Here is a 19,711-nt window from a genome sequence, read left to right as displayed (position 1 = left end):
TCTGGCAACCAGCTTCAAAACAGTTTTTCAATTAATTAATTAAAAAGTACAATTCAATTTATACAGAAGGAAATTATATACGTTCTTAAAAGGAAAGTCAAAATTTAAAATTTCGACTTAGTGTTTTTTATGGGTAAAATGTTTTTTTATTTCCCTAGCCAAAATTCGTTACGATATTAAGAGCTTGAATTTTGCCGCCCAATACACACAAAAATCGATAGTCGCAACAAACCATCGATTAGAGCTCGAACCATCTGGCAACGCCCATCGTTTTGTTGTGTTTTATATCTGCAGGTTTCACCCAGCAAAAAACGGAGATAAAGCTTTAATTAATTACACATAGGGGTACTGCAAGATCCCAGCATATCCCCGCCCACATAGAGCCGCAGCATGTCTATTTTCAAGGCGCGGTATGTTGTCATTATAAGCTAATTTAAACTTCTCCGTAAACAAAGACTTTCTCTAACCAAACTGCAGAGTCAAGGAATTTGAGGATGTTTTGGCGGGGCCACAGGATGCAATTGACCTAAATCAACTCAGGAAACTGGCATTTAATGGTAGAAAGCTATGAGTGCTTTTGAAATGTTCAAAATTTGATGTCTGAACAATCCACAGGTGTGCCCGATGTGCAGAGTTTTCGAGCACTCAGTTGGAAGCTGCTCCTTGGCTATTTGGGGCCCAGACGCAGTAGTTGGACCACGACCTTGGCACAAAAGCGAGCCCTGTACAAACAGTTCATCGAGGAGCTAGTCCTGCCCCCCGGACACTCGAGCAATGGAGCTAGCGTAGACGGAGGAGATGGGGACAAAGTCGATTCGGGGGGCGTTGGCCTGCAAGATCATCCGCTGAGCGAGGGACCCGAAAGCGCGTGGAATACGTTCTTCAATGACAACGAGTTCCTACTGCAAATCGACAAGGATGTACGACGCTTGTGCCCGGACATATCCTTTTTCCAGCAGCCCACCGATTATCCCTGCGAGATTGTGGTCCACAGCAAAGGAGAACATGGACGAAGGCTCCACGAACGGGTGGTTCCCGCCGTTTTAAGTTCGGCGAATGTGGAACGCAAGGGCCTCGGCATGACAAAGGTGAGTTCAAGATCGGAATTGTGCTAGACAATAAGCTCAGAATGTGTTGTTTCATGCATACCGTGTGGATTTTAGCAGCAAGTAAGTAAGCGGACAACGAGCTGCCTCAAACCTAATGAAGATTTGTGCTCCTTATAGATCAATTTGATTACTAAACGCTCGGTTGAGAACTATGCAGCCATGGAGGAGGGCCAAGAGGCTCACTGGGAAGTTGTACAACGCATTTTGTTCATCTATGCCAAACTTAATCCCGGCCAGGGATATGTACAGGGCATGAACGAAATCGTGGGACCCATTTACTATGTTATGGCCTCCGATCCTGACCTCTCATATCGCGCCCACGCTGAGGCTGATTGCTTCTTCTGTTTTACCGCCCTGATGAGCGAGATAAGAGACTTCTTCATTAAAACACTAGACGACGCGGAAGGCGGCATTAAGTTCATGATGGCCAGGCTATCGAATATGCTGAAATCAAAGGACCTAACCATTTACGAGCTACTCAGGAGCCAAGAGCTGCATCCGCAGTACTATAGCTTCAGGTGGCTCACACTGCTCCTCTCGCAGGAGTTTCCACTGCCGGATGTACTCCGCATTTGGGATTCCGTGTTTGCGGACGAACAGCGATTTGATTTTCTGATAAAAATATGCTGTTCAATGATATTGTAAGTAAATTTGGCTTAAGTATAAAGCAAGTACCAATTTAGAATTTTCCAGAATCCAAAGGGAAGCAATTTTGGAAAACGACTTTGCCTCGAATGTGAAACTCTTGCAAAACTATCCGCCAATTGACATTAATGTTGTGATTGCTCATGCCGGATCATTGGCGTAGCATTCCTCCAGGAAAATATCCTTGTGCCGAAGTGCTTGCAAAGCCCCCTAGCTTAACAACTGAAAGAACCAAGCAATCAACTATACTTTAGTTAGCCCCAATCTTGGAAACAGGAAATCCAATAAGTACACGCATTTTCACTTTTTTACATGACTTATAATTTGTATGTCATTAATAAACGAATTAATTTTAACATTTCGTGGTCCCAATTAGATAAACGTCAGAACGTTAAAGAAGTCATAGGTTGGTCAGTCGTTAAAAGAATACCGATGAACGTGTGGCATCGTCTGATAAAACTAAAACACCGTTCGAAGGATCACTTGTTAAGCTTTGGAGCTGTGTCCTTGCATATGGACTGTGCAATAAACTCGATGAGTGTCCTTGTCGGACGTCCGGCCATGCCCTCTCGCAGATACTCGAACTCATCACCACGTGTGATCATCACGTTGGTGGCATCCTGGATTTAATCACAAATCAAATCAAAGTCCTACTATTAATAAGAACAAAACTTACGATATGCATCCATTGGCCACAGGGCACGAATTCACGAAGGAATGCGGCAGCTTTGCAAGGACGACCACCACGACCGATGCCGTAGTTCTGGACATCACTGCGTCCACCGGCACGCACCGCCTTGCTGTAGTAGTTCCACAGGGGGAAGCGCCACACGCGGTCTCCAGTGTGCATGCTGGCGTGCTTGATCTGCTGCCAAAGGATCTCGGAGTTGGTAAATACTCCACAGGCAGCCTCATCCAACGCTTGGCGCATATATCCCGAGCAGGTGCCAATGTCAATGATGCACTTCGGACAGAAGTTCTGCCCGTACAGAAGTGCATCCGCGAGCACTAGAACATCTTCGTGGTCGGTGCACTGCACCTCAATGGTCTTGCCATTCATGGATTTCACCATGTCTCCAGGACGGAAGGAATTGCACCCAATAACGTTCTCGCACAGGGGGATTAGTCCACGGATATTGACCTAAGAGCAATATGGTTATCCAAGGAATAAGATGCAGGAATCCAGTCACTTACCGGTAACCTCAGGCCAGCGACAGCACGACAAGTGGCCACCACTACGGCCGCTCCAGTCATATCTCCGCGCATGTGGAAAAGTTCCTGCTTCTCCTTTAAGCACAAACCACCTGCATCGTAAGTCACACCCTGCCCAACCAGGACGATGGGTCTCTCCTCGGCACAGGTGCCGTAGTAGCTCAGCTCCAAAAAGATTGGTGGTTCGCAAGAGGCCTTTCCCACCGCCAGGAAGGCGTGCATCGACTGGCTCTCAGCCCAACCCTCAACTTTGACCTCTACGTTGACGCCGGACTTACAGAGCACCTCGACGACATTCTGGGCAAAGGCAGTGGGGGTCAAAAGGTTGGAGGGCATTTCCTGCAGCTGGCGGGTCAAGTTCTGTGCGGCAGCCTTTTGCAGGCCGATGCGCCATCCTTCTATGTCACAAATCTCATCCTTAGTGGCATACAGATCGATCGAAGGCACTGAGATCCGCCGCTTGGGATCGCGAAGCTCCTGGTAGATCCAGATCCCGAGAGCTGCTCCCTCCGCGGCAGATTCGGCGTGTCCACAGTTCTCCACCTCGATGCGGTCGGTGTCCAGTTCAGCGAGTATTCGGCAGGCATCCGCTACTGACCGTCGGATGGCCTCCTTCTGCTCGTCGAGCACCTCGTATGGGTTATAGCCCAGGCATTCCTTGCCCAAACCGATAACCGCCACCGCCGAATAGTAGGGCACCCGCTCCGGCTCCACGGCGAACAGGAGGCGGGTCTCTCCCCTTTTGGGCATAGGTCCGGACATTCGCAGCACTTCCAGCAACCGACCGTGCGTCTTCTGCACATTGTACCTCCAGCCGGTTGGCGTCAGGATGCCAGCGTCGTTCTTGTCCTCCTCGTCGGCGTAGACTCCAACGACCAAGCCACGCGACGGAGGATCCGCGCAGATTTCCATCTGCTGCAGCTGCAGCATCTGGTTGATCGCCTGAGAGGCGTACCTACGATGTCGGATCACCTCCGGCCGACGAATGGAGAGATTACACGCCCGGGTTATGGCATTGCGAGAAAACCGAAACATTTTGCTTGAAGTTTAACTTAAAACTTTGAAGAATGCTAAATAATATTACTACTAGTATTGAAAACTTTCTCTTCGATTTTCTGTGCCGCTTCAAAATAATTCATGAAATTTTTTCACCCAGACTAGCTAAAAGTGTGTACGTGTTCAACCTCGAAACGAATAAAAATAAGACTGGGCTAGTCTTGTTTCGGTTCCGACGTAGCACTGACATAAGTCTCGATAAGGTTGCTAGATCATTAGGATTTTAATGTAAAATCTTTGCCTGCTCAGTGCGAGGTTTTTAGAGAACATGTTCTTAAGATAAGATGCTCCAAATGTCAGTTGTGTTGCGATTTGCAACATGCTGTTCCACAAAATAGCAATCATATTCGAAAAATCAAAGGTTAATGTTCTTGCAGCTGTCCAATGCACTCAATAAAAGTCATAAAACCGCATACTGCAGATTTGATTTTTACACAAATTTCCCAAAGACGATATCCGGGAAATATCGAAATATATTGGATAGGCCTACAAGAGCTCTTGTGTCCCAATAAGTACTAATGCCATTTATAATAACCATTATATTTTTCAAAGAACCATTTACAAAAAAACGTAGATTTGAGTGCATCTTAAGTATTTTTTTTTATTAAGTTGCTTAAAACGAACAAACATTTTTTGCCTGGGAACAATGTCGTTTGAAATTTTTAAGGGACGCTGACGAACTGACTAAAGACATCCATCCTTCACAGACTTAAAAATATTTCACCAAAATATGGACATAGTGATAGCGCTGTCACTGCCGTTGGGATTTCGCATCTTCGGTCAGCTGCTCATGGCCCGATCTGTGCACTTCGTCCTACTTGCCCATCTTGGGAGCAGTGTCCTTGCAGATCGTCTGCGCAATGAATTCAATAAGAGTACGAGTTGGTCGGCCAGCCATTCCGCGGCGCAGGTACTCGAAGTCAATACCGTTGGTGACCATCACATTGGTGGCATCCTAGATGAATAAAGGGATTAGCGAAATATAGTATATACTATACAAGGTGTAACTTACAATGTGCATCCATTGGCCACAAGGGACAAATTCACGAAGGAAGGCGGCAGCTTTGCAAGGACGTCCACCACGACCGCTGCCGTAGTTCTGGACATCACTGCGTCCTCCGGCACGAACCGCCTTGCTGTAGAAGTTCCACAGGGGGAAGCGCCACACGCGATCTCCAGTGTGCATGCTGGCGTGCTTGATCTGCTGCCAAAGGATCTCAGAGTTGGTGAACACACCACATGCAGCTTCGTCGAGGGACTGACGCATGTATCCCGAACAGGTGCCGATGTCAATGATGCACTTGGGACAGAAGTTCTGGGCATACAGTAGGGCATCGGCCAGAACCAAGACATCTTCGTGATCCGTGCACTGAACCTCAATGGTCTTGCCATTCATGGATTTCACCATGTCTCCAGGTCGGAAGGAGTTGCAACCAACGACGTTTTCGCACAGAGGGATCAGGCCACGGATATTGACCTGGAATGGGATTGATTAATAAAGGAACTACCTGGACCCGTCTCGAGTGTCTTACAGGCAATCGAAGTCCAGCAACAGCCCGACATGTGGCCACCACCACAGCCGCTCCAGTCATGTCGCCGCGCATGTTGAAGAGCTCCTTCTTTTTCTTCAGGCACAGACCGCCGGCATCGTAGGTGATGCCCTGCCCAACCAGGACGATGGGTCTCTCCTCGGCACAGGTGCCGTAGTAGCTCAGCTCCAAAAAGATTGGGGGTTCGCAAGAGGCCTTTCCCACCGCCAAGAAGGCGTGCATCGACTGGCTCTCAGCCCAACCCTCGACTTTGACCTCTACGTTGACACCGGACTTACAGAGCACTTCGACGACATTCTGGGCAAAGGCAGTGGGGGTCAAAAGGTTGGAGGGCATCTCCTGCAATTGGCGGGTCAGGTTCTGCGCGGCAGCCTTTTGCAGCCCAATGCGCCATCCTTCTATGTCGCAGACCTCGTCCTTGGTGGCGTACAAATCGATGGCCGGAACAAAGATTCGACTCTTGGGATCGCGCAACTCCTGGTACAACCAGATACCCAAGGCGGCACCTTCGGCAGCCGATTCGGCGTGTCCGCAGTTCTCCACCTCAATACGATCGGTATCTAACTCGGCGAGAATCCTGCAGGCGGCTGCCACCGACCTTCGGATGGCCTCCTTCTGTTCGTCCAGGACCTCATAGGGATTATAGCCCAAGCACTCCTTGCCCAGACCAACGACCGCCACCACAGAATAATAGGGAATACGCTCCGGCTCAACGGCGAACAGGAGACGGGCCTCGCCTCTCTTGGGCATGGGCCCCGACATCCGGAGCACCTCTATCAGACGACCATTTGTCTTTTGAAGATTATAACGCCAGCCGGCGGGGGTCAGAATGCCGGCATCGTTCTTGTCCTCCTCATCCGCATAGACGCCTATGACTAAGGCTCGCGACGGCTGATCCGCACAGATATCCATCTGCTGGAGCAGGAGCATCTGGTTAATCGCCTGCGAGGCGTAGGACCGCTTGATGAGCTTCGGGACATATCGGCGGCACACCGGCGACCGAATGCAAGCGCTGAATAGCAACTGACGAGTTTTTCCGAACATTGTCCCAGTACTTCTGCACACTTAAAGTACCCCTCAAAAAAAATGTTGTTCCAAAATCGAGAAAAAAGAAAACTAGGAATTTATCGTTCGTAAAATTTTGTTTCCATAAATTGGAAATAACAAATAGTCGAAATGGGTTCTTGTGCAAGTAAAGACAATTTTTTTACGTTAAATTTTTTTTTTATGAGTTCTTAACTCTATGAAACGATCACGGATACTGAATTATAGAGAGCTGCCTAGGGATTAGGTAGCAAATGTATCCGAAAGTCGGATGACAGATGTTCCAGGGCCATCTCTACCATTTTTCCATGGCCTACAAGGATTGATTATTTGTATCAAATTTACTATATAGAAATAGACCATTTACTTTGATTTCGTTTATTAGTTTCCATACTCAGCATAATCATTTAGGTACAATTCGTTCATTATGTATAATACTGCTTAACATTTGAGACACCAACTAGACACAGACACGTCACGTATACGTACACTAATGGGGCAACATTTGTGGTAACGTCCATACATGGGTATATTTCGATTTAGCTACAGTGAGCAGATATACATACATATATTCCGGTATATAAAATAACAATGGCTATCGAACGTCCTCTATCGTATTGCACTGCGACAATTCTTGTACTTATTGTATGTGTAAATCGACCTTTGGTTGGGTTGCCGTTGCCTCGGGATATGTTTCAGTTTAAATGGCTTCAGATTCGATTCCTTTCGTTTGGTGGGGTGTGTGGTTCGCGCGGTTCGCGGTTCGATGCGAAAGTATGCAGTTGAGAAATAGATATATGTATGTTAGATATAGGTACAGGTCTATATAGTTGAAGTTCGTTCTTCGAGAGGGGGGGGGCAACAGTGGATTCAACAGAGACTAGCGTAAACTTTGAAGGAGTGCAACAATCTAGGGGTGCGCAGAGCACATAAGAGGCACATTAGTTATTTGAGCAACAGTAGCATAGAGACTAGAGTGTTAAACAGCTGTGAGTATCCATGATGCTGGGTACTCCACGGTACTTTGGCATTCGTCATCAAAAAAATGTCATTCCAGGCCAGCACTTTTAGGCCTGGCTTCAATTCTGCACACGAGGGTGGAACGAAATTTATATCTAATATCTTTGACATTTTTGGTTATTCATTCTATTTACAAGAACATTCATCTTGGACTACGAGGTTTTGGTTTCGAGCTCCTAACATTTCTTAACTTTGTCCTTTACACACCGAAATTAGTTTTAAATTTGATTTATTTGTGCCCAGCTTATTTTGCAAAAAAAAAAGATATCTTTATCTATTTACCAAATTGCGAATAAATAAATCTCATTAGTATAGAAGAATATTACTTCACGGCATGAATTTGCTGAACATTGATATTCCTCAAAAAGCAGATAATTATTTCAAAGGTATAAAAATCGAGCAAAAGAGTTCCACCCCGTTGTACAACCGATATATGATAAAAACCCGATCCGAACAACCTGACACTGATCGCGACAAAATCTTAAAGTGGCAATCACAAAATCGTGGTCACTGTCACGGGCAACCCATCGGCGTTCACGGCATGCTCCGTCTGCACCCGGGTGCCGAAGCTCTCCACACTGGTGGCCTTGCTGAGATCGATGGCCGGCACATCCTCATCGTAGTCGGAGGCCAGCTCCTCCTCGGCCAGGTAGCTGCACTTTGTACTGGGCACCGCCACCGATTTCACCACGTGCGGCTGCTCCTGATCGTGGTAGAAGTGGGTGCGGTCCATGTAGATTATCCCGTCATCCGTATCGTCGTCCGTGTGGCAAACCGGATAGTGGCCATAGCCCGCCTCGCACTGGTACGGATTCGACTTGACGTGCACGTTCCGGCAGCTACCGCCGCAGTTCTGGTGGCTCTCGGCATCGCCGCCATTGGCTCCATAGCACTGACCCCGGTGCAGCGAGTTACCCACCGAGTGGCCATGGGCATTCATCTGACCCACCCCAGCCGCACTGCTGGAGTGGGCCACTGACTGCTAGATGTGCGAGTGGGAGCGCGCTATGGACAGGGAGTACGGACTGAGGTCCTTTTGAATCCTCATCGAATCGTAGATGGGGAATTCGCAGCACAGGATGAACTTCAGAGCACTGGGCACCTCCACGTAGACAGCAGGAGGCACTGGTATCAGCGGCGAGGTGGAGGCTTTGTACTTCCGATACTCCAGTTGGCTGCAAAAATTAAGGGATAGAATAATAAATCATTTAACTACTAGACACCTCTATTATTTATTTATGAACTACTTAAAGCCAATTATCTTTTCATACCTCTTCCACGTGGATAAAAAAGGGCTTACTATATTATTTTAAATAAATATTTCAACTTACTCTTTGTACTTCTCATCGGCACTTCGTTCGCGCAGGGGAATCCCCGACAGAAAGAGGATGATCATCGTGGTGAAAATGGGCGAGGCAATCGCCACCCACTCGTGGCCACTGATCACGTTTAGGGATATGGCAAAGATGCCCCACCAGATGACCACTTCGCCAAAGTAGTTCGGATGCCGCGACACGCTCCACAGTCCTTTTCAATTGGCACACATTGTATTGCATATAATATTTAAGTTTATTATTGCTAGCTCACCATCATTGCAGAACTTGCCCTGATTGGCCGGATCCTGGCGGAAGGAGAACTTCTGCAGATCCGCATAGGTCTCCGCCAGCAGTCCAACGATGAACATGCCCGTGCCCGTGGAGTCCAGCGTGGTCATGGTCTTTGGGGCACGCGGCTGCGAGTGGCGCGGTGAATTAATTATTATTACAGGCAGTGACACAATGTACACCCAAACAGCCTAAAAAAGAAATATGATTGCTGATATGTAGCAGTTTTTAATAATTTAAGTGCTTATTTCATATATCACAGTCCTTGTGAATCGAAAGTTATATTGCCAAAGTGTATATATATATAAATAAATGCAAATACCCCAGGCATATTTCCATTGCGGCATTTATGCTCAGATTGCAATGACAGTATTTCAACTGGCAACAAGTGATTGGAATTCGGGTGAAATGGGAAATAAATGAAGACAAAACGATGGCAGGACATGCCACATGCAGCACGCCAACGCCAGTGGCAATGCCAATGCCAATGCCGGCAGCACCACGGACAATAAACGGACTGCAACCACCAGCCTGCCAGCCAGCCCACTTGGCAGCCAACCACCCACTTAGCCACCATCCACCAGACATCAGCTATCAACCCACCCACCCATCCACTTAACGTTTAGCTGGTGTCGCCCACATGTGTCATGTCACTCTGCCAGAGAGAATGGCGTTTTAATTGTTGGTCGGTCTGGGTCTGAGCCTCTGGTTCTGGGCCACATTGAGATTACCATTTCCACCAGCCATGTCGAGCTCACACGGACGACAGGTGCTGAAATATGAAATATTCAAAACCTCTGGGCGCGTGTCAATTAGTGACAGTTTGATTGATTTTCCACCAGCAAGTTGAAGGTTCTGTCATTGAGCGTCGAATTGAAAAGTGGCTGACGCAAGCGATTTTTCCCTGACCCCCACCACCAAAACTACACCCACCGACTTTGGTCCCAGCGGAGCTCACCTGGAAGGTCCAGAAGACCGCATAGCGGATGATGTTGCGACGGGTATCCTCGAACTGCTTGTCGCGGCCCAACTTCACGATCCGATAGAGTAAATATCCGGACAGCCGAGCGCCCCACAGGCAAACGAAGAGCGTGACCATCAGCTGGCGACTATCGTAGGCCTGGAAAGGAAATTCATAACTATAGTTAAACCACTAAGATCTTAAACAAGTGCTTACTGCCTGAAAATAAACAAGTTAATATCCCAATAAGCTGTTAGCCATACATGAAATGGAAATAATAAAGCTGTTAGCAATGCACGAAATGGTATGAATTTAATCCCATTTCATTTTAAGATCCTAGCTTTAAAAAGCCTTAGGAAGTAGGCTAAAATAGCAAAGGTGTTCCTGGGCAATAAAGTGGCGATAAACTGCTGGTTGGATCACCTCCGCTTGCAATAAACATTTACTATCTGCCATTTAGACGAATGAGAAATATTCGGGAGGCTCTGGGAAAGTTCGAGTTCAAGGCTGTGCTGCTATCCTTGGCCAGGAAGGCGTACTCGTAACTATTTCGGTATCTCCACAATAACAAAGGGGCATTTGGCTCACCTAGGGTATCCCGCCCTTCGTGTCCACAACTCTAAAGTGTGGAAAAATTCATTGGCCAACGAGCAATTTGCACGAGTTTTCTCTTTTGCCGCACAAAGTCGAATTTTCTTGTATTTTTTGCTGGCGATATTTTATTTTACAAAACCACTTTCGGTGGTCATGCAAATTTTGCATAAATAAAGCGCAGCACGCACGACTGCCAGCCGTTCTATGCTCCTCCGCCCTGGCCAAAAAATGGACACGGCGCAACTGGACGGGATTTGTTGGTTGGCTGGTTCAATAATGAATGAGTCGACTGCACTTTGCATATTTATAAACGGCATTGACTGGCCGAACCGAATCAGAAATGCATTTCTCATGGAGGAGCCGTTCGTCAAGCGTCGCCATGAGAAATGCTGGAAAAATTGTTAAATTGCTTTGTCAATGGCGGCAGCGAATGGGCGTTTGGCCTGATTCATGACCGTAACCGTAACCAAAGTCACTGGCAGAGGACGAGGTCACCGGGTTGTATGGCATTATGGAAGGGCATTCTTATTGAAGGAGGGTGGCGGGGGGATGATGGTGGTGCCTCAAACAGTTGATAGTTTAATGGGTTTGTCGTATCGCAGGGCGGACTTGATTGCCCATTTTGTCGATTGATTGAGCTGCCTTTCAGCTTTCAACCAGGGGGCTCAAGCTATTTTATCGCTCGATTTATTAAGCGACTCTGAACGGCAATAAACCATCGACGGGCGACTGCATAAGCTGGTAGTAAACCATTTTTATGGCCATCACAGCTGCATAGTGCAGTACAAGCAACAACGGCCACAAGCAATGGCAGCACTTCCGTTTCCGCCCGACGTCCTGCGACCGCCATTTTTCCCCTCAGCCCCCTCCCCCTGCTTCCAGTGCAAGGCTTTAAATAAATTTTGCATTGCCAACTTAATTCGAGCTGAGGGCGGCAATTTAATTTTAATTTACGATCGATAGCCAATTCGTTGGTGCGCCGCATTAATGTGGCAACAAAATTTAATTGAACTGCAGCTTAAGTGCTCCAGCGAGAATTCATACTTCAATATTTACTCCTATGTTTATTTTGCGAGTGGGTGCAAAAATTAAATGCACATAAATGTGTTTGCGGTCGAAAGAACAGTGCATTCTGTTGATTTACCAGCACACGCGTGTGTTTGGCCAACAAAAACCAACAGCAGATAAGAATGAATTTATTTCTCAATTTGTATCTGTTGTTGTCATGGCCAAATTGCTTAAAGCCCTTAACCAGCTTTCATGGGCCAGGCCAGCAAATCGATACATTGGGTGGCGTTTAAAACTGAAAACCGGACGAAAAGCTTTTAAGGTCTTTGTTTATTGAAGGGCTCTCTTCAAGCGTATCATATTTTATTAATATCACAGATATATCTTTACTGAGCTCGTTTCGAGCGGCCATAATGCTCGCCAAGTAGGCCTCATATTAATTAAAATAAAACGATCTAGATAAACGGGATAATGAAGCAGATAGCCGCTTTTAATGAACACTGAAAATTGAAACCAAAATAATTTCGCATCTCATATTTCACTTGATAATTGGGGCAATCTTAATTAAAACCTTGTTAAATTATTTAACTTTATTTAAGGCTATTGCAGATAAGAATTTTTATTTTCAGTGGCTTAAAGTATTGTTACTTTAAAGACACATACATATAGCACTCTATAATTGCCTGCAGACACTAATTAAGGTGAACATAATTTTCCTCTTTACTGCTGCTAATGAGCGGGAAAACAGCGAAATTGGCCATCAATTGGAATTAATCAATGGACCAACTGGCGTAGGCTGAGTTCAATCGGCTGGCTTTCGCTTTCGGAGAGGATTCGAGCTGCTTTCGGCCGCAAATAGCCTTAGTTAGCTGCTTAGGCAGCGTGTTAGCCCGGCGGAAGGACACGTCGACAGACGGATTGAGGACCCTCACGATGCCAAGGTCATGCCCAGCCAGAAGGAGACCTATGCATGTGCCAGATGCATCCAACCACCAGTTACCAGCTACCAGCTACCAGCTACAGCAACTACAAATAAAACAGAAACAACAAACGGAACAACGAGGAACAACAGCTGAAATGTGCGCCTCGATGGGCGGTGTGGGCGTAACCTTTTGTTTGTCGGCAATGGATGTTTGCGTCTGTGTGCGTTGATGTCTGTATCTGTGTCTGCATGTGTGTCTGTGGCTGCGTGCGTATGCAAAACTCAGTTTTCAATGTCAGCAGCCGAAACCACCAGGGCCCAAAACCAAACCACCACCCACTTTACGCCCAGTTGGGTGACTTGTTAATGGACACGCTTCAAGTTCACAGAATTTAATTTTGCTAACACACAAAGTAACGCACAATGAAAACCAACGAGCTATTAAACAAAATATAGCAAATTGCACATAAATTATGCATTGTTCAAAATTGAACTATAGCAATAAATTATGCACATATCAAATGTAATATATATTGAGCTTTTAATTGGAAAGCAATTCAAAGCAATTTTTTCACCGAAATTGGTTTGTAGTCATTGGGGATTTATTATTGGCATTGCGAAAAAACGCACAACGCACGCATTTCGCACAAATTTAAATTAAGGACCAATTTATTGTGTTCTTGATGTTTAATAATTTATTGCACAAAAATGCATCAATTGTTGCAGAAGGAGAGATAATATTATTTCTTTTTTACTTTGCATAGTGTAGTAATGTTTTATTTAAAATATAGACCAAATGAACTTGAAACTTAATGCATTCAAAATAAATTAAATTAAATGAGAATAAATATAACTACCAGATTTTGCTGCCCAACAAATGTTGTAATAAATATACTTAAATTCTTTTATAAAACTGCAATAAGATAATCATTTTAGACCTACCTTCGATGGCCGATCGATTTGGCCGAGAAAGAATGTGAGCAGGGAGATGATGATGAAGTTAACGCCGCCGGCGAAGTCCGTCAGCTTGTCCATTTGGAGCACCGAGTTGATCAGGAAGAAGACCAACTGCAGACTGCCCACCACGATGGCGCTGATGGCGAAGTGATCGTAGTCCAGTACATTGACGGCCATTGTGTTGCGACGGTCGGCGCTTTCACCTTTCACCCAGCCAGACAGGCTTTCACCCAATCCGCTCGCTTTGTGGACGTGTCGGCAACAGGTCCTGGTCCTCCTCCACCTGACCCACCTGCTCCTACTGCTCCTCCCGCTCCTCCTTCCCTTTGCTGTTCTTTAATATTGCAAAATGTTGTGCCTTCACATCGCTTCATCCACACCTAGCCAAAAGTCGCCTCCAAAGTGCTGTCTGTGTGTGCCACTCCCACCGCCCACAAGGCTTTACATGCTGTGGTGGGTGGCTCAGTGGTTGGGTGGTGTGGATGGTGGGTGGTGGTGGCTGGTGAGTGGTGGTCTGTGGCGTTGGCCGCCTGCCAAGGAGTCGCTGTCTGCCTTTTTTTGGGGCCGCTTGTTGATTACGTATTTATGTGATGATTGTTTATATTGGGGTCGCCTCTGCAAAGTGCAATAAATAATGCAATTTGTATGTGCTGTGGCAGCTGCAAGTTATTTGCTAAATGAAAACTTAATTCAATTTCCCGCGCTCAGCGGCACGCAAAGAGCATCCCCCGCAGCCACATTTTACCCCTCATCCAGCAGCTTTTTAAACAAATTTGAGTGAAACCACCTCGATATGGCAACAATCTCAAGCCTCGTTTGCGGGAATCTGTGTGCATTGAGCCGGCAAATCGCTGGCGAAACGGAGACTAGAGCCATATGCTATGCTATCTTGGCCAGGGGTGTAGGTATGGGAACTGTCCTGGGGGGCTTGAATCCACTCAAACAGCCATTACAAATAATCAGTAATCCGCACTAATGCGGATTTTTGAAAAAATATCAAATGAGCTTAATGAATTAACCCACTTGCGGCGGTCTGAAGTGGCAAATCAAAAGCCTAATCGAATTATGAAGAAGTCAAGCCATCAAATGGGCTTACCCACTGAAATATTAGGGATTCGATGGGGCTTTGGCACCCCCTTGAACAAAATCCTGCTTAAGTCACTGGTGCTGACTTTAAGTGTCTGCCGAGGAATGTTTTATATGGCACATATGGTACTTGAGCTGCCTGGTTTAACTTCTTGAGCCTTTATTTGCCCCTTGGTCTCGACTGCATTTGCGCAGCACTTCCTTTGGGCACCCTCGACTATCCAAATATATCCCCACACACACAATCTGGGCTCTTCAGAGATCCTTATTTGGGCAACATTTTCAGCCTGCATGTATAATTAACAAGCCGACTTGGTTGGTTCTCTAGGATGCAGTGAGTCAATCTGGGCCGGACATATAGTGGCTATAGTTTATGGACGTGGAAAACCGCAGGGCATCGATTTTTGGGGTGGGGGCTTTGAAATGGGGAAGCTGGGGAAAATTTACTACCGAAGGATTAGCTGCGGTTGCAATGTTCTTTTTTTTTTGTGTTGTGCAACTCAATAAAATATACATTTTTGCGGATTATTGCAGAGATATTAATTTTCAATTGATTTACTTATGGCTTATGTTTAATTTACCCGTTTAGAGCCCATTTAAATTCACTTAAAAAAGTTATGGAACTTTAACGTGCTCAAGCGATTTTCCATTATTTAGAAGACTGGAGACGCTTTTAAAACTTTACTCCTGACGGGATGAACTTCACTTGGAATTAATGTTACTACTTCGCAATTAAAAAGTTTGCCTGTTCGTTTCTATTAAGACATTCAATTGGATTTTATTCTGACCAGTGCTGCTTCTTAATAATTTAACTCGAAAATAAAGTTCGTGGCAGCTGTCGGAACTTTTTACCGCCAATAACTTTTGCTAAGCGTGTTATTATCTGCGTTTTAAATTAACTTTTAAGGCTAACAATGCCTACCAAATTATGGAAAGTGCGGCATTAGTTCTATAAAAATAAAATGGCATTTAATTGAATTCAGAATTTTACCCTAATGATTTTTTAATTGCATTGGCATTGCCATTGGATCCACCAGGATGTCCTCCCAATTTATGCGCTGTTCGCTATTGTATTTGCAATTTGGGTAATTACTTTTCGGCTTTGCAAATTGCAATCAAGTGTGAAATTAGCAAATTTTTGGAAGCAGAAGAATTTGGAAAATGTGCATTCCGCATTCCTCTTCCCTAATTGCCGATGTCGGACACACAAACCAAAGCCAAGCTAATCCCATTCGCACGGACTTGCTGGCAACTTGCAATCCTCCTGGGGGCCCACAAAAGTAGGCAATGCTTTTTGTGCCTCGCATTCTTGCAAAAGAAATGCATCAGCATTGCACATTCATTAAGGCAACACCCGCGGCGCATTCAAGGCCCGAAAAACAAAGGCGGCAACCGTGTTAAACTCGTGCCACCTGCAAGGCGAAAGAAAGGGAAAAACACCTCAGTGTATGCAAATGTGTAGTCAGTCAGCTGTGCTGTTGCCACTTGGCTTGCCCCTCGCTGTTCGTTGTCATTGTTGCTGTTGTTTCTGTTACTTTGAGCTCTCAGTGCACTGAGAAAAATATCTCATCAAATGAAAAATGCCCAAACTATACATCTATTCGAGCAATATTTATGTATGTTTATATAAGAACATTTAAATCAGCTCTAAGAAGTCAATCTTTTGGATTGCAGTTCAAAGCCTTATTTGCGTGTGCATCAGCGAGAAGGTGGCCTAGTAACCCCCACTTTTTTTTCAGTGCACTTGGTATTGCTTGGCAACGCGTGGCAGAGTCGCCGGCGTGGGGGAATCCGGGCGGACAGGGGTCGTTCGTAGCCGCAAGACATTGACAAGGTGTCTGCCAGGCTGTCACTCACACTCACCGCAACTCACTGCAGTTGCATGTTGTTTTTCGTGGCCTGTGTGTTCTTAGTATCTTAGAGCAAGAGTATGTGAGTGAGTGTGTGTTTGTGTGCGGCAAAGCTCAGGAGTGAATTTGCATATGCGGCAAGGAGCACCGAAACCCGATTTCGTCCACATTCTGGCAACAAATAGTTTTTCCCCAAGCTGTGCCCACTTTTAAACGCATTTTCGCGTGCTTTGCATTTTTCGCCAGCGTCGTTTGCCATTGTCGCCACCTTCTTGTGGGCATTAAGAAATGGCAACGATGCACTTTTCCCCCACAATTGAACAAGAAAAGCCAATTCCAATCGGGGTTTGCGGCCAATAATTTTGACAAATCAAATTAGGAGAGCTTTGCAAGGCAAGTGAAAGGATTTGTCAGCAAACGGTGGACAAAAAACTAAAAAAAAAATCAGGTCATTAAACATGTTTTCAAAAATATGAGCGAAAGTTATATAAATTTAATATCTTGCAGAGTAAGTTTTTTGTTTGACGAAAGTATTTATAAGCAAAGTCTGTAAACTTTAAGACAAGTTTATTTTGCACATCAACAAAAAGTGAAAAGGGAAAAGTTAAATCTGCAAAGTTATGTATAGTAAACTCTGCTTGGAAAAATCAGCTCAAAGCTAATTTCACACCTCTTTTCGTGCACTTACATGTGCTTTGCATTAGAGGGAAACAAAACAGATTAAATATAAAGCTAAAACTATTACAACACATTTTCCCGGTCGAGCCAAGACAATTCTCGATTTTCCGCGCTCAACTACCGTATATTTTGCACTGCAAGTATTTGTTTTCCTGCAATCTAGTGTGTGTGCGTGTGTGTGTGTTCTCGTGCTCTTGGCACTGAAAATTGCAGCCATGTAATGGAATTGGCTGCGGTTCAACGGTGCGTATGATTAATTTTATGGCAGCAGCAAAGCGGAGGACTAAACAACTTCCATTTAGTGAGCAGCAAATGGCCCTGCTGTACGATACACCACTTACGCGGCTGCCTGTTTGCCGTTTATGCTAATTGTTGTCATAGTTTCGGAACTACAACGTTGACCTTAACAAGTAGTTATTAGGCAGTGTTTATTAAACCACGCTTTGTGCTGACCCCATTGATTGCCGGCTTGCTGGATGTCTCTAGCAATTAATGGTGTCAAACATTCCGTGCTGGCGACCAAACCTAATTTAATTATACATGTCCGACCGCAATTGCTGCATCCACATGCCGTTCTGGCCCAGTAATTGAAAATAGAATCACGTTTGCACGTTTAGACAAAATGAATGCGCTTTGAGGGGTAATTGTTTCTTTGGCAGTCCTTGATCTGTGATTTTTGATTTTGAGTTCAAGAGGGGATTTAAGATTCAAATAGATTGCAAAATATTCCAAACTAAAATATTTCGGCTTAGAATGAACCAATTTAAATAATATGCTTATCCAGCTTGATATCTGGAACTCACAGCTTCAGTTGTGCACATAGTAATGGGTAACTGGCACCAAGCAAGTGCTTCTGTGAAATTAAAGTTTGCAGAGTGATATCATCTACAGAAATGTCCTGTCCACTCTGCTCCCTCAATGTTTGGCCATAACCATGGATTCTGCAGTGCAATTCGACGAAATTGTTTTCCCTTCGGTGCGACATAGTGAAAATGTATTAAACTTAAATATTCATAAAGTGCAGCTCAAAGCCGGTCAATTCAATAAAGCCGAATCCATATTGAATTGACTGCCAGCGTTGGGAGATCTCCATAAATAAGGCATTCTGTTGCAAAGATTGGCACTTTATGTAATCCCAGCGAACAAGGCGTGGGAATTGACTTAATGTGGCCAGCATGGCCAGCAGGGCAGCATGGCAGCACCTTGAACTTCGACAGAGTTTGGCCAAGGACTTTTTCGGACGGACGCGGACGCGGACGCGGACAAGGACTCAACGGGTGGTCGCCTGAAGGAATATTGACGTTTTTTCAATTAAACCCGGCCAGCAGGCACTTTGTCGGTGGTATTTATGGCGCTCGGTTAGTTCTATTTTTACGAGGGGGAGGACAAACAAATGGGTACCAGTGTCAATAGTGTAACTGTAGCTTTTCCAGCTGGCTAAATATACGCACAAATATACATGTGCGCATATATGCGATATATCCCATATCCTGTGGCAGATAAATAAGTCGCATTGAAGCTAAGCGGAAAAAACACGCGTACACACACGCACCGTTGGGCACACACACACACTCTCACATATGTACACACACTCGCACGCACACACGTGCTTAGAAAGAGAGACATTACAGAGTGTCTTTCGGGTAACTTTGTCCGTCTTTTTCCGCTTTTCTCAGCGCTGACACAAGTGGAAAGTCAAGCAAGTTGGACACGCGCTAAGTTTTACAATTTCCCGCTGAAGGTCTTGTCGCCCCCTTTTCCAGTCCCGTCCACGCCCCCCGCCCTCGTTCAACACTCCTGTCGACCTGCCAAACAACTAACGCACATTTCCGTTTCCGCTTATGCCACAAAATGGCCAAAAGTGGCCTGGTGATTAGTTACGATTTTTTTCTGTTTGTTTCCTGCCACTCTAACGCTTAATTTCTCTCCTTGTTGCCGCGCTGGCTCTGGTTTTTATTGCTTTCAATGCCTTTTTTTTGCTTCTCGATTGCAGACAGCATCTACGAGGCGAAAACAAACAGAACGGCCGCCGCGAGTTTTCTGGCCAACGGAAGGGACTCGAGCAACCGACGCAACAGACGACTCCGGGTGGACTGAAATTCACTTTCTCTTCTCCCGCAGCAGCAGCGCAATTTCTGCAGCCAGCCGAGAGAAAGTCTTTCGCCGTGAAGCAGTGCGCACTGCTTGCTGCACGGAGGGCGCCAAAGATTCGAAATTCTCTTCTGGTTATGTTTCCAGATTTAGTACACGAAGCAATTATTGAAATTAATTTCAAACTGATATAAAAAATATTGTATTCTAACTTTATTTTCATACCATCTAGTTTTTAGCCTTAATTTTTGGCCTAGGAAACTTGCCATGCTATTATTGATTTTTATAATTAAAGAGTTCTAGTTCAATGGATTTATTCTAAAC

The 19,711-nt window shown here is 45.4% G+C and overlaps 4 protein-coding genes across 6 annotated transcripts; 1 reads left to right on the top strand and 3 right to left on the bottom strand.

The window, feature by feature from the left end:
* The first annotated feature begins 262 nt into the window (after nucleotides 1-262).
* LOC117139220 (TBC1 domain family member 13) lies at nucleotides 263-2,110 on the top strand. 3 transcript variants are annotated; one of them, XM_033301418.1, is made up of 6 exons: nucleotides 263-410; nucleotides 478-557; nucleotides 616-1,088; nucleotides 1,167-1,169; nucleotides 1,227-1,750; nucleotides 1,803-2,110. In XM_033301418.1, the coding sequence occupies exons 1-6, from the start codon at nucleotides 391-393 to the stop codon at nucleotides 1,915-1,917; spliced, it is 1,215 nt and encodes a 404-aa protein (XP_033157309.1). In that variant the 5' UTR covers nucleotides 263-390; the 3' UTR covers nucleotides 1,918-2,110. The 3 variants fall into 3 exon arrangements, with proteins under 3 accessions (XP_033157309.1, XP_033157306.1, XP_033157310.1); XM_033301415.1 differs by having other exon boundaries at nucleotides 1,164-1,169; XM_033301419.1 differs by lacking the exon at nucleotides 1,167-1,169.
* LOC117139217 (cytosol aminopeptidase-like) lies at nucleotides 2,052-4,001 on the bottom strand. Its single transcript, XM_033301399.1, has 3 exons — nucleotides 2,949-4,001; nucleotides 2,431-2,895; nucleotides 2,052-2,374 (listed from the first exon to the last, which is right to left on the bottom strand). The coding sequence occupies exons 1-3, from the start codon at nucleotides 3,999-4,001 to the stop codon at nucleotides 2,234-2,236; spliced, it is 1,659 nt and encodes a 552-aa protein (XP_033157290.1). The 3' UTR covers nucleotides 2,052-2,233.
* Nucleotides 4,002-4,597: 596 nt separating this feature from the next.
* Nucleotides 4,598-6,828, bottom strand: LOC117140638 (cytosol aminopeptidase-like). Its single transcript, XM_033303677.1, has 3 exons — nucleotides 5,555-6,828; nucleotides 5,035-5,499; nucleotides 4,598-4,977 (listed from the first exon to the last, which is right to left on the bottom strand). The coding sequence occupies exons 1-3, from the start codon at nucleotides 6,614-6,616 to the stop codon at nucleotides 4,837-4,839; spliced, it is 1,668 nt and encodes a 555-aa protein (XP_033159568.1). The 5' UTR covers nucleotides 6,617-6,828; the 3' UTR covers nucleotides 4,598-4,836.
* A 160-nt stretch (nucleotides 6,829-6,988) lies between these two features.
* LOC117140639 lies at nucleotides 6,989-19,521 on the bottom strand. Its single transcript, XM_033303678.1, is given in 6 exon segments — nucleotides 6,989-8,811; nucleotides 8,968-9,163; nucleotides 9,224-9,431; nucleotides 10,199-10,360; nucleotides 13,668-14,297; nucleotides 19,122-19,521. Coding segments are annotated over 5 exon segments (1,440 nt in total). The 5' UTR covers nucleotides 13,860-14,297; nucleotides 19,122-19,521; the 3' UTR covers nucleotides 6,989-8,129.
* Nucleotides 19,522-19,711: the final 190 nt, after the last annotated feature.

This window comes from Drosophila mauritiana, chromosome 3L (assembly GCF_004382145.1).
Source record: "Drosophila mauritiana strain mau12 chromosome 3L, ASM438214v1, whole genome shotgun sequence".
Lineage (NCBI taxonomy): Eukaryota > Metazoa > Arthropoda > Insecta > Diptera > Drosophilidae > Drosophila > Drosophila mauritiana.
Note: the sequence above shows the minus strand (reverse complement) of the source record. Positions and strands in the feature narration are given on the sequence as shown.

Excerpts from the sequence above, each read along its gene's own strand:
- LOC117139220 (XM_033301415.1), top strand. The coding sequence starts at position 391 with ATGTCTATTTTCAAGGCGCG. Across the intron at positions 558-615 it reads CAGGAAACTGGCATTTAATG|GTGTGCCCGATGTGCAGAGT; the intron begins GTAGAAAGCTAT and ends AACAATCCACAG. Across the intron at positions 1,751-1,802 it reads ATATGCTGTTCAATGATATT|AATCCAAAGGGAAGCAATTT; the intron begins GTAAGTAAATTT and ends AGAATTTTCCAG.
- LOC117139217 (XM_033301399.1), bottom strand. The coding sequence starts at position 4,001 with ATGTTTCGGTTTTCTCGCAATGCCATAACCCGGGCGTGTAATCTCTCC. Across the intron at positions 2,896-2,948 it reads TCGCTGGCCTGAGGTTACCG|GTCAATATCCGTGGACTAAT; the intron begins GTAAGTGACTGG and ends TATTGCTCTTAG. Across the intron at positions 2,375-2,430 it reads GTGGCCAATGGATGCATATC|GATGCCACCAACGTGATGAT; the intron begins GTAAGTTTTGTT and ends GATTAAATCCAG.
- LOC117140638 (XM_033303677.1), bottom strand. The coding sequence starts at position 6,616 with ATGTTCGGAAAAACTCGTCAGTTGCTATTCAGCGCTTGCATTCGGTCG. Across the intron at positions 5,500-5,554 it reads TTGCTGGACTTCGATTGCCT|GTCAATATCCGTGGCCTGAT; the intron begins GTAAGACACTCG and ends ATCCCATTCCAG. Across the intron at positions 4,978-5,034 it reads GTGGCCAATGGATGCACATT|GATGCCACCAATGTGATGGT; the intron begins GTAAGTTACACC and ends TTATTCATCTAG.